Raw genomic sequence first — 13,523 nt, 5'->3', positions numbered from 1 at the left:
TGAGCAGGGGACAAAACATTCTTGCTGTCGAAACTCAGCATTCGCTCAGATAAGGCAAATGCCTTGGTTACTGTGCAAGCAAACACGTTATCATAGCAAAGTTGGCACTTCTGTGAATGCAGTAAAACCCTTCTGAGATGACAGCAACAACTACAGAAAAGGGGACAGATTGCCCTCAATTTGCTCTCCCTTCACTGCGTGCTGTGAATGCAAAATAAATACAGTGCAAGACACCAGCCAACATGGCAACATCATGTCCAGCCTTCAGCTGTCTGGGGCTTGGCCACCTCTGAGCTTGTGTCTGTCTGTATCCAAACATGAATATAAGGCTGTGAGAAATGGCATCAGAGGGGAAAAAAGGAAGAAATGTACTAAAATTGGCCTAAAGAGTCTGAAGGAGACTGCTTTCATCTGGATTTCCTCATCTAATAAAGGGAGAATGTGGCAAACAAACTTTGCTATAGAAACAGAGAAGCAGGAAAGAAATTCTATATAGGTGGGGAGACAAAGCCAAAATAACCTCGCCCCCCAAAACACCCAGGTAAAACTACCTGTCTTGAACAGCTGACAAATGGAATAGAAAACTAAAAAAAAAACCAAATCAAAACACTGTTTCCTGCATCTATGGCTAAATTCTTATCAGAAACTGGCAATGAACATCTGCGCTCAAAAGCCTCATTTGTGGTAGCAAATTTTGGGTTCAACATTCCACCAGGAATCCATCCCTTCACCCAGGTCATCAATGAATATATTGAACAGGACACCATTTGTTACAGTGCTCCAAATAGACTGTGCCACTAACACAGTCCTCAAGTTCTGCCTTTCAGCCAATCCTCAAAATACTGTTGGTCAGATTAGGAGCCAAGATTTTGAAACCATAACCAGACACTCCACAGGTACCATGCCCTCCCACTGACACATGCTTTCATCTAAACTGCCAGCTTTAGAGAGGATGTGGAAGTTGCGGTCTCTGAGACAATGCCTTATTTACCCACACGTGCTGCTGGGCACAGAGCAGATCCCCAGCTTTCGGTTAGCACCTGCAGAGCCCAATGTGCCCTTGCAACCAAGAGAGACAATGGGATCCTGGGGTGTATTAAGAAGAGTGTGTCCAGCAGATCAAGGGAGATTCTCCTCCCACTCTGCTTTGCCCTAATGAGACCTCACCTTGAGTACTGTGTTCAGTTTTGGGCTCTCCAGTTTAAGAGAGACAGGGATCTGCTGGAGAAGGTCCCGTGGAGGGCTACAAGGATGATTAGAGGACTGGAGCACTGCCTTACAAGGAGAGACTGAGGGACATGGGACATTTTAGTCTGGAGACTAAAATGAGAGGGGATTTAGTAAGTGTTTATAAATATCTGAGGGATGGGTGTCAGGAGGGGGACGGACAGACAAGCTCTTCTCAGTCGCTCCCTATGATAGGACAAGGAACAATGGATGTAAGCTTGCAGCACAGGAGGTTACACCTCAACACGAGGGGGAACTTCTTTACTGTAGGGGTCACAGACCACTGGAACAGGTTTCCCAGAAACGTTGTGGAGTCTCATTCTCTGGAGACTTTCAAGGCCTGTCTGGATGCACTCCTCTGTGATCTGAGATAGACTGTATGGTCCTGCTCTCACAGTGGGGCTGGACTCAATGATCTCTTTGGGTTCCTTCCAACCCCTGCAGCCTGTGGTTCTGTGATCCTGTAACACACAGCTCTCTGTCAAACTTTATGGAGCATTAAAAGTTCAGTTATTTTCTTTTTAATACAAAAATTAAAACATTCTCATGAAAACTAATTAACATCCTTCTTCCTCTCTGGAAAGAGAGAGTAAGACCCTCAAAGAGTCACGCCAAGCATTTGTTTACAGTATGCTTTGAGAAGCTAGGATTGCTCCATAACCCAGCCAAAAGCTAAGGAGTCAGTAAGTGCCCAGCATTGTTGAAACACAGTTCATCACTGGGAAGCTGAGACTGATCAGTTGAATAAATGCTTTCAAGGTGCACTCTGCTACAACTGGGATGAATCAGGTTCGGGAGTCTTTGAACTTTTAGCAGCTCCAAACATAATTGTTAAATTATAGAGCAGATAAAGAAAGCCTACTTTCAGATGGTTCATCTCCCATTCAAAGGCATCAAATACTCTCATTTAAGAGGGTGATTTTCTTTCCACTTCACACTAACAGCTACTCTTTGTGCCATTTCTTCCCACACTGAATTTTCAAGACTAAGAAGCGGAAAAGAAATTTGGCAATACTGAAAAGCAAGTTGTTGAATCACTCTTCTGTTGGATAAATAGTGTGTATTTTTGTTAGGGATACAAGCTGCATTAAAACCACACTACTGATGGAAAATGACTTTATGAAATTTGGATATAAGCACATCATTTGTTTCCCACACACTTGAGTTCCTTGAGTTATTCACTTCATTGCCAAACTAAGCATCAAGTAATACAAAGTAATTTCTGGCAAGCAGTTTCAGCACACGCATGTCTTTAAGCTACAGTTCACAGGCAAGCATCCTATCTATACTTAGTGCCCAGGGCTATCGTCAACTTCTGGTAGCCAAGGCTAAGAAGGTGGCAATAGGATAACTCAAGCAAAGCCCTGTTAAATGAAAGAAAATTAGGACAGAACATGTAAAGAAGGTAGAATGGGAAGAAAGGTTAGTCACTGGCAGCAGAGCACAAAAGTGCTCATGTGAATTCCATTTTGAGCCTACTGGTTCACCTGTGTTGCAGGCACAAGGTGCTACCATCAGCTTCCAGATCTGTGCTGCTATGGAGGAAAGTATTTCATGGACAACTGACGATAAGTGCAGAAGGGAAGCAGGGCATCAACTTGACCAGCAACTGGTTAAATGAGGAAACATATTTAACTGTGCACCAAATGGCACTTCTCCTGAGTGGGTAGCACGAAACAACAAGATGCCTGCAGAGAGGGAAGCCTTCTGCTTCCAGGGCAAATACAGTCACAACCTCAAACTAGGCCTGATGATGAGTTTTGTGCATAAACTTAATTTTTAAGAATTAAGCAACCCAGCCATTATTCCCTCTTCATAAAAACAGACTTCTTTTCTTTTAGTTTTTACAGTAAAGAGAGGATCTGCATTTCTTAGTGCAATTTGGGTGGTTTAAGAAACAAAAAAAACAGATGTGGTACAACAGGACTAGTGTGTGATTATAAGCAGGTTGCTGAGCATTTAGCCTAGGAAAGCTGTAGTAGGACTCTGAAAGTCATTTGAGTTCTAAAAATCTCATTTTAGCCACACCTCCACTCATGCTTTTGAAGGCTTAATTGAAAAGACAATTAGAGATAAACAATATCTGCTGCAGTTAGAAGACATGTGAATGTGATGACTCAGCACATGTTGAAGAAAACCTCTTACAAAGGATCTATGGCATCATGCATTGCAGCAGTCTGTCACACAACACCAAGAACACAGACATTACAAATGCAATACATGAATCTGCTCCTTCTACTACTGAAAAAAATTGCCAGAGACAAACTCAACATTAGACTGAACCACTTTGCTCTGCTTATAATAAAGTAAATAACTGAACAGCCTCTAGTGATGCTGTCTCCACAGTAAATCTGTAACGGGCTCATATCAGTGGGCTTCCACACAAGGGGAGAGAAGGAAGGCTGTGAGTCCTGTAATCTTTGACTCTTCCTGTTGTGAAACACACCCCAGGAGTGAGCAACTGACAGGAAGAGAGCAAGCATGGAAAATTATCCTGTTTGGATTCTAAAGTGGATAGAGAGAGAGGGAATCAATCACTTCTTTGGAGGGAACAGGGACCCCTATACATGATGAGCTATGGAAAGAGTCCCATTTCCTACCAAGAGTGTCAGCAGGTTCATCTCTCTTACTTACGTGTGTTTTCATTTCGTTAGCTACTGTTGTTGACATCATCACACAGCAGATGATAGTCACCAGGATGAAGTAAAGCGCGTACATGAAGCGGGTGCTGGTTGACTGTTTTATCTTGGGGCAGCATTTGCAGCACAAGGCACAAGCAGCAGTACCACAGCAGCAGGCCAACTGAAAAGTAAGAAAAAAAAAAACCCACAAGTCATCACTGCTTTCAGGTTTATATTGCAAAATCAGACACAGAGGCTGCAGACTTCCTGTAGAACCCCAGAATTTCTTAACTCTTCTCCTCCCAGCTGAGCAGTATTTAAGTGGAAGCAAACTGTCTTGTTTACCAAAAGTCACTGTGTTTAAGCACACAGTTTCTAGCTTTCCCACATGCAAAAGATGAGAGTGAAGAGAATGAAGAGGAGCTGGTCCAAATTTGTTAATCCTGTACCTCTGTGGAGTTTGTGGTCCTGATACGTTTCATTCACCAGAACAAGCATTGCAATCGTTGCGCTCAATTTCCTGCAATGCATTCCTCCCCCTCCATGAGTTAAAAAACACCTACACAGTAAGTGCACAGACTGCTGACTTGTCTTGCTATTTTGTTTCCAAGACAGGCCAAAGGGTTTTTTTCAAACAACCTGTACAGATCCATTTCAATTCACCAAAACCATACCATCCTTTTTAAGGTGTCCTTTATGGTACATGGAAAGTTTTTATACTACTAAAGGCTGAGCAAATTAAAGAGAGGAGGAAAAACTGTTTAAATCACATTTTGGGATAATTGTGCTAAAGGCCTTACAAACAGACAAGAGTAAAAAAAAAAACAACAACAAACAAGCACCAAACTCACAAACAAATAAAACAACGAACAAACAAATAAATACATTAACACTTCTAAATATTTTGAGCCCTAGAGAAAGAGTTTAAATACTTGGCTTACTGCAAAGAAAGCAGCTGAGCTTGAAAGAGCTAAAATAAGATAGCATCATCTCATACTGAAGAAAGGCAGAGAAGGCAGCCTCACAAATACCCAGACACACCTTGCAAAGGTGCAAGTGGTGATTCCGCACACAAAACAGACAGGAAAAACTTCACAGCTGCAAGGAAAATAATGGCAAAATATGCTATAGCTGATACTGCGACCAGTGTTGAAACATTACTAAAGACAAAATTCCTCACATATTTTAGTGCTTTTCTACCTGTGACTGAGGGTCCATCAAGATAAAGCTCAAGTATAAAGCACAATTCCTTATTCAACAGGGACAAGGTACTGAATATATCTTGAAAGGGATCTAACGTGATGCTCATGATTTCCTTGCTGTCAACAGTTTCATTAATTTTCAAAGGTGAACTGTACCTTCCCTGCCATCTATTTTTAGAAAAGTCATACATAAAAGGCTCATTTTTATACACAAAGCAGCACTGTCCTTTGGCCAGGCCCTTCCTTGCAATAAGCAGCAGCTTCATACAGCTCCTGTGATTAACCTAACAGCCACAACCACAGGAGGGATTTTTGGACATCATCAGGCAGCCAGAAGCAGGGATACTCCCTTCTAGGACCCACTGCTGTTGACCCAGAGCAACCTCATCCCTCATCAACTCTATTTTGAAGGAGTAACCTGTGGCTTAGCATGCAGCGCAGGGGCAGCACCAAAGCCTCCAGCACATCAAGGCCACTTTTCCCACTACTTCCTTAGCTGCCTGAGGGGCTGTGGGGACGTTCGAGGAACCCCTTGCTTTCAAGCAAGCAGTTGTACATGACGGATGTCTTTTCTCAGCCCATGCCACAGGATTCAAAATGCACAGGCACCACATCTGAGTTGACTAAACTTAACTGGCCTGCACATACCTTCTGGCACCAAACTACCGTGCACTACTTTCCTCCCTGGATGCTTTCTCTTCCATCATCAATGACTGTCCAGGCCAGAGATGGGGGTTTCACACGTGTGTCTGAAGACATGCATATCCGATACAACCCTTAGAGTCACAGTCAGATTGGTTGATCAAAGAGCCCCAAACAATTATTATTATTTATTTGCTTATTATTTCTTTGCCATGACTCCCTGCTGCAACACCCAAGCTCAGGCTTCCTGCCTTCAGTCCTGCAGAAAAGGGGTTGCAGATGACCCTTGCCTTGCTTGACAGCAGCTCTTCAGTTTGCAGAAGACGTAATATTGAGACAAACCAACCTAGTTTCCATGCTGCCCTACTCCCAGCTCACCACGGGATCTCACACTAGAGGAGGTAAAAGCCTCCAAGCATACAACTGCTAAAACTGCTGCTGCTGCAAAACATCAATCATCCAAAAAATACACAAAGTTCCAGCTGTGGGGAATAAGCAGAATTTTGGCACCAAAGCTGGATATTAAAAATACTACATGCATAAGCATATTGTGCAAGTATACTTTCAAAATACGAGGCAGTGGCAGCTGAATTCCATTTTTTTTATATATGTAGTGAAATTAAGCTAACTTTACAGCATTAATACAAGCCCAAGAAAAAAGGAAGCTGTGGCAAATTACCAATTCAGCAAATGGAGTTAACAGCATTTTGGAACAAAAATATGCTGGAAGAGTATAAACCATGCACTTCAGAATTATGAAGAAAAAAATATTTAAAGCTAAGACTAAGGGTCCTTTAAATCTACCAGTCAGATTCAAAGTATTAAACTCCTGACCATACTCAGCGTAATACTAAAAACTATAGTAGGAAAATAAAAAATTATTCAGCTTTGGCATTTGTAAAAGGAATATTATCCTAAGCCAGGTGCTAGGAAGCTCTGCCAGTGAAATCTCATCCATGTTCAATAACTTGCCTGCTATTCCAGTACTGGGACCCTGTAGCTGCTATTTAAAGCAACAAATACTTAAATAGAAAAATATAGCCCATGTATGCAACATTTCATATTATTGAGAGAGTCTTTAATAATAGCTTCTAACACTGAGCATGTACTCCACAAACTGGCAACATTTATTAAAAACACCAGTGTCTCCAGCTTTTGCAGACACACACCTTTAACCACTCTGACCAGGCATGGAAACTAGAAAGTTGGTTAGGTTCCTCATCCACAGTCCCAAATTTGGCATTTTGAGGGCTGCTACTTCTTTTTTTTTTCACCTCTTTTAAACATTGGTTATGAGTAACTGCATTCCAGTGGGCCACAATGAAATAGGTGTTATCCAAAAATACATGAAAACAGTCTTTAAGAGTAAAATGATGTTCACAACCTACGGACCTCAGAGGTTTCAAATATGTTATCTTAGTGGCAGACTTCAAAGCCCACATGTACAACAAGTTCTCTGTTAAAAGGCTGAGGACAGTGTGCAGCTGCACCACACAGTCTCTCTGATGTTGCATGCTTTTACCACAGCCACTGCCCATGAAGCCTTGCATCTGTCTTTAAAATGCAGTGAGGGTCTACCCAGGGGCTCAGGATCCACAGTGCAGAAGTGCAGTAACAAATTCTCCTCATGTTAAAAAAACTATCTGGGGAGAAAAAAAAAAAGCAGGTACCATAACTTACAGATTTTGATTATCACTAAAAAAAAGCTCCTCCAAAGGACAGGTTCAGCAGACAGAAGGTGCCACGTGATTCTCAGGACAAACACAACCCAGATAAACCCAAGGCCAAACCGCTGCCAACAGGTGGGCCTTGAAAATTCTAAACTGTACCTAGACGGCTCCTTCAAGATCCTGTGATCACTCCAAGAACCCAGGGCAATGGTATCTGAAAACCAAGCTGTTGTAGTAGGAGTCTGTCACACCACTTTTCTGGCTCTAAGTTTTTCTTATCCAAAGGCTCCCACAAGTCAGACAGCATGTACAGCCACCCTGGCTCTCTCTCTAGCTTTATATCTCCTCACTAGGGGAACAACAGTGTCTGAAAATAATCACACTATGCAAGTATTTAGAGTTTCCACTAATACTTCTAATCAGCCAGCCTCTCATGCCAACACACTGCAACTCCAGGCCTCCGCAATGCTGGCTGGTCCCCTGCTTTGCTGGCCTGGATGATGGCTGACTTCACTGGTTTCACAACAGCAGCTATGGAAAGCTGTATGGGAAACCCTTCTGCTAAAAAGTACTCTAAGTGCAGTTTTACAGACATTTCTTCTCAGAGACAGTCTGACTCAATAGCCACTTGGCCCCTCAGCCTTTCTCCTCTGCTGGCCACTCACTCGCTTACTCACTCTTATCCTGGCACCAGCATCTTAGCACACCTGCCAGTTGTTTCTTCTGCTTGGGGTGGCCAAACAAAACATCCTACTGGTGAAAAAAAGAAGGGCAAAAGAAAGATGGTGTATCAGGCCTTCTCAGCTGCTGATTTACTATGCAACAGCAAAACCTATTTAACCATTTCTAGTGAGGGCACACTGTGGAAGCAGTCAAGAAGAGCAGTTTTGTGTGCTTTGAGCCTTCTCTGAACAGATATTTCATCAGTGTTTTCCTACCACCTCATCTGATTTGAGTGCACCAGGCTCCTGCCAATACAAAGGAACAGTAATTTTTATACCCATACAGTAAAGAGAAGAAGACTATGTAACAGCCCAGTCCATGCAAACCAGTTTTTCCAAGTAGAGGCAGGTCTGGACATATTTGCACACTCACATCTTGAGCCAGCCTGGGTAATATTTGTGCCTAACGAGAGTTAGACTCATTAGCAAAAGGGCAAAAGCAGGTTTACTGACACGTGCACAAGCTGTTGGCACCCGACAATGAATAACTCCACCAACACACACTTAGCATCTGCTACACACCCAGGTCCTGATTTTTGCAAGCTGTGATCCAATCTGATACATCAGTGAAATCAAGTATGACAGTAATGTTAAGCATACATGCAACTGTTTATATACAAGACTGAGAAGTAAAGCAAATGTGTCCTGTCTACTACTTTTGTAGAGATACTGACATTTTTAGAAGGTATTTTCCACAGATGTTTCAAAAAAACCCTCCAAGGTCTTAGAAAATATTTTGCTTAGCCATTAAAGCAATGTGAGGAGTTTCAGGATCACTGCCCAAAATAGTCTATGATATTTTTAAACTACACAAGTCGTAAGGAACTATCAAGCTTATCACAACAAAGCACTCTTCCTTTTGAAACACTTCAACAGAAATGGTGCAAATCAAAGAGAAGAGGGGCACATGGTGGGGGGGAAGGAAAAAAGTTAGTTACTTAAATGAAAGGAAGATTTAACACATTTCATCTCCTCCCTCCCAACTGACTGCCTTGCCAGAGCAGCTGCAGAGACCACATGCCTTCTGGCCCGCCCGTGGAGCATGGGAATGTGCCTTGCTGAAACTTCTTTTCATGAGGGCCTACAACAGCCTAGATTTTCATGCACTGCTTAATTCCTTGACTACTAGCATTATTTGGGCAGTAAGACTTGCAGAGAATGCGGTCACTGAGCTTTTCATGGCAATGTCTGTTAGAAATACCCAAATGTCTACTCTCACAACTACATGCAGCACACTACTTGCAGCCTTCAACCAGGCTGAAGAGCAAAGCAGAAAGCCTGGCATGAGTGATGTTCTGAAGAAGCTACACACCTGTCCTCAGACTTTTAGTTCCAGGAAAGAACATCTAGCAAGCCAACCATTTTGTTAGTGCTCTGGCTCATGAGAACAAGAGATGCCCAGTGTCAGGTGTCCCAACCATTAACAGCTAGGCTCAGACTATTACAGAACCTCCCCATTCTTAAGCACACACATTTTGCAAGGGTTTCTTCAACCAATGGCATGCTTTGTCTCTGTGAAGTAACTAAATTCACCAAAGAGGTTTTAATTTAGACAGAAGAAGAAGGTCTAAAGAGAGTGGAAGCAAGGACAGGTAACCTGGGATGAATACAAAGAAGTTGTTCAAGCAACCGGAGCTCAAGTTAGGAAAGCTAAAGCACAGCTAGAATTAAATCTGGCTAGGGACATTAAGGGGAACAAGAACTTCGTCAGGTGTACTAGTGAGCAAAGGAGGACTAGGGAGCATGTGAGACCCTTCCAGAAGGGAAATGCAGAGCTGGTCAAAAAGGATATGGATAAGGCTGAGGTACTCAATGACTTCATTGCCTTAGTCTACAATGGCAAGGGCTTCAACCACAATGTCTAAGCCCCAGAGGGCAAAAGTAAGGACTGGGAAGAGAAGATCTGCCTACTATTATTGAAGACCATGTTTGTGAGCACCTAAGGGAGCTGAACATGCACAAGCCCATGGGGCCTGATGAGATGCACCCGTGGGTTCTGAGGAAAGCGGCAGATGAAGTCGCTAAACCACTGTCTATCATATTTGAAAGGTCACGGCAGACTGGTGAAGTTCCTGCTGACTGGAACAAGGGCAAACATAACACCCATCTTCAAGAAGGGAAAGATGACCCCGGGAACTCCAGAGTAGTCATACTCACCTCTGAGCCTAGCAAGATCATGGAGTAGATCTTTCTAATGGCTCTGCTAAGGCAAATGGAAAACACAGCAGAGGTGATTGGTGGTACCCAGCAATGGCTTCACCGAGGGCAAATCAAACCTGACAAATTTAGTGGCTTTTTATGATGAAGTCACAGCAACAGTGGACAAGGGAAGGGCAACTGATGTCATCTACCTGGACCTAAGTAAGGCATTTGACTCTGTTCCACATGATATCCTGGTCACCAAACTGGAAAAACACAGGCTGGATGGGTGGAGCACTGCTGGACGAAGAATGGGATGGTGACAGGCTGAGAGTGGTGATCAACAGCATAATGTCCACCTGGAGACCAGTGAGATGTGGCATCCCTGAGGGGTCAGTGCTGGAACCAATGCTGTATAACACCTTTGTCAGTGATATGGACAGAGGAATCGAGTGGACCCTCAGCAAGTTTGCAGATGACACCAAGCTGCATGGCACAGTCAACTTACTAGAGGGCAGGGATGCCACCCAGAGGGACCTGGACAGGCTGGAGAGGTGGGCCCAGGCCAACCTCATGAAATTCAACAAGGCCAAGTGTAAGGTCCTGCACCTGGGTGGGCGCAATCCCAGGCACAGAAACAGGCTGGGTGGAGAATGTCTGGAGAGCAGCCCTAAGGAAAAGGACCTGGGGGTCTGGGTTGATGAAAAGCTCAACATGAGCCAGCAATGTACACGTGCAGCCCAGACAGCAGCTGTGTCCTGGGCTGCATCAAGAGAAGTGTGGCCAGCAGGGCAAGGGAGATGATTCTCCTCCTTTGCTCTGCTCTCATGAGACCTCACCTGTAGTACTGTGTGCAGTTCTGGAGCACCCAGCACAAGAAGGACATCAAACTGTTAAAGCGAGTCCAGAGGAGGGCCACAAAGGTGATCAGAGTGCTGCAGCACCTCTGCTATGAGGAGAGGCTACAAGACTTGGGGCTCTTCAGCATGGAGAAGACAAGGCTTCGAGGAGACCTTATAGTAGCCTTTCAGTATCTGAAGAGGGCCTACAGGAGGGATGGGGAGGGACTATTTACAAGGTCTTGTAATTACATGACATGGGGTAATGCGTTTAAACTGGAAGATGGGAAATATAAACTAGATGTTAGGAATAAGTTTTTTACAGTGAGGGTGGTGAAACACTGGGACAGGTTGCCCAGGAAGGCTGTGGATGCTCCCTCCCTGGAGGTGTTCAAGGCCAGGTTGGATGAGCTTGGTGGGAGGCGTCCCTGCCTATGGCAGGGGGCTGGAACTGGATGATTTTTGAGGTTCCTTACCAACCTAAACCATTCTATGATTCTATAATTTTGTCCTTTGTCTGGCCTAACTGGCTTGTCACTGCTCCCTTAATGTTCAGACTAACTATGTGGCTCAAGATGAGAGGTTTTTGCATCCAGCATATCAGTTAACAACTGACCTGTTCTGGAGTACATGTCACACTGCAAACTGTGAGTTAAAACTGACTTCAGAGAAAAATCATGCCAGCCTAGATGCTGCCTGAGCACTGCTTTCTGGCAAGGCTTTCCTTATTGGCGTATAAACCAGTGGAGCACTTGGGTAAAATGACTCTTTGTTCACCAATATGGTTAGATGTTCATAATCCACTTTATTTCTGTGACACAGAGACTTATATGCATTCTAGCAAGAGGCGTGCTCCACCAAGATTGGTTACAGTCAGAGGGTACAGGGTTACTTGTAAGGCATGGGTAGGTCAGTATACCATAACAATCTGAGGGTCAGCCTCTGGGGCTGCATAAACCCTGCCCACCTGCAGCTGCACTCCACCCCCTGCAGCTGCATGTTGGGGGGAAGCCACTCTGTGCCCGGTATCTAACTCCCAGGATGGACTCAAGGACATTCCCAGCACAGGTTGCTCATGTTTATGATTTCTGTGTCCTCTGCTAGCAAGAATTTCTCCAACATTTCCTGATCTGAGCTGAGTTTCCAAAGTGAAGGGCTTATGCCCTGCACTGCACAAGCATGTCAAAGACCAGTCAAGAAAGCAGCATCTAGGACAGCTATACCAAGAGCTAAAATGCCAGTGAGCTAATGCCAGGTAACGGCAGAGCTAAATCAAGCTGAACTGAGGATGGTTAGCTTCTGTCTCCATGCTCAAACACTAGTAAATGGTGACTCACCTCAGCATTAGAAAACAATGTCACTGCAAAATGTCTAAAGATTGCCCAAATGCTCCTCTCCAGCCAGTCTTGCAAAAAACAAAACAACTGTTTAGTCTGACCTGAGTCTTGCAATGTGTCACACTGCAAGACTGGCTGGAGAGGAGCACCCAGCTCCCCACCAGTATTGCTACTCTTTTTAGCAGAGACTGTCCTTTGAGGGCAGTATCAGGTGGCTGGGTGTTCCTCTGGTTACTTAAATCTATCATTAGAAACAGAAAAAAGGCAGTCCACCTTCTAATTTGTCTGATACAGTTGCCAACACTGGTAAGGCTTTCTTCACTAGCTTACAGAGCCCTTTACTTACCTGGTCTTTTTTCCACACTTATCAAGGAAACAACCCAAACTATTTATCCTGTCTCACTTGAAGGCTATAACCCTTCTACTCACAGCACTTGTGTGGCTTTTTTTTTTTTTTTCTGCATTCCCTCAAATTCCCCCAGTCCCTCCTGGCAGCATCATCAGCCCAACTACAGACAGCAGAGTAAATCATCTGGCTTCTTTTTCCTGCAGGCAGGGGAGGCTGATCTACATCACTTCCCCACTGAGAGCAGCCTGCCCTCCATGCACGCCCTGTGAAAGCAACCAGCTAGCTGGCTGTGCTTGAAAAGGTGCCTTTTATTTGCACCATGGTCATGCCACCTGGGTTACATCACCTTCAACAGTACTCTCTGCTCAACCGGTCCTTCCATCATGCCTGTGTGCTTTTGGAAGCAATTTTAAGTGTTGTCTCAGGTAGCTGATGAAAACAGGCTACTGTTTTCCTGAAGCTTCTTTGCACTGATCCTTTGACCATCTTCACTGACAGCAATCTCTGCTAGTCGCTTGGTTCAATTGTCCTTTCCTACCATTTCCCGTGTTACGGTTTTCTCATCAGCAGGTCATTCCAGCTCATGCTGCAGGCATTTCTTCACCTTTCACAGCAGCGGAGCCATTAACAGAGCAACTGAAAGACGAAAAACAAGCCAGCAATGGCAAAGTTGGCCAGTCTGAGGCTGTGAGTTCATAGAGTGAGCAGATTTTTTTTCCAGGTCAGCGCTATGCTTGAGACCAGGACACTAGAGGCAGAATGAAGCACACACAGA

The 13,523-nt window shown here is 44.1% G+C and overlaps 1 protein-coding gene across 1 annotated transcript in view; it reads right to left on the bottom strand.

The window, feature by feature from the left end:
* SERINC5 (serine incorporator 5) overlaps positions 1-13,523 on the bottom strand; it is a 53,174-nt gene that overhangs the window by 31,804 nt on the left and 7,847 nt on the right. The window contains exon 2 of the mRNA XM_064176504.1: positions 3,862-4,029. Within this exon, the coding sequence (XP_064032574.1) occupies positions 3,862-4,029 (168 nt within the window). The remainder of the gene's footprint in view (positions 1-3,861; positions 4,030-13,523) is intronic.

This window comes from Pogoniulus pusillus, chromosome Z, assembly GCF_015220805.1.
Source record: "Pogoniulus pusillus isolate bPogPus1 chromosome Z, bPogPus1.pri, whole genome shotgun sequence".
NCBI classification, from domain to species: Eukaryota; Metazoa; Chordata; class Aves; order Piciformes; family Lybiidae; genus Pogoniulus; species Pogoniulus pusillus.
Note: the sequence above shows the minus strand (reverse complement) of the source record. Positions and strands in the feature narration are given on the sequence as shown.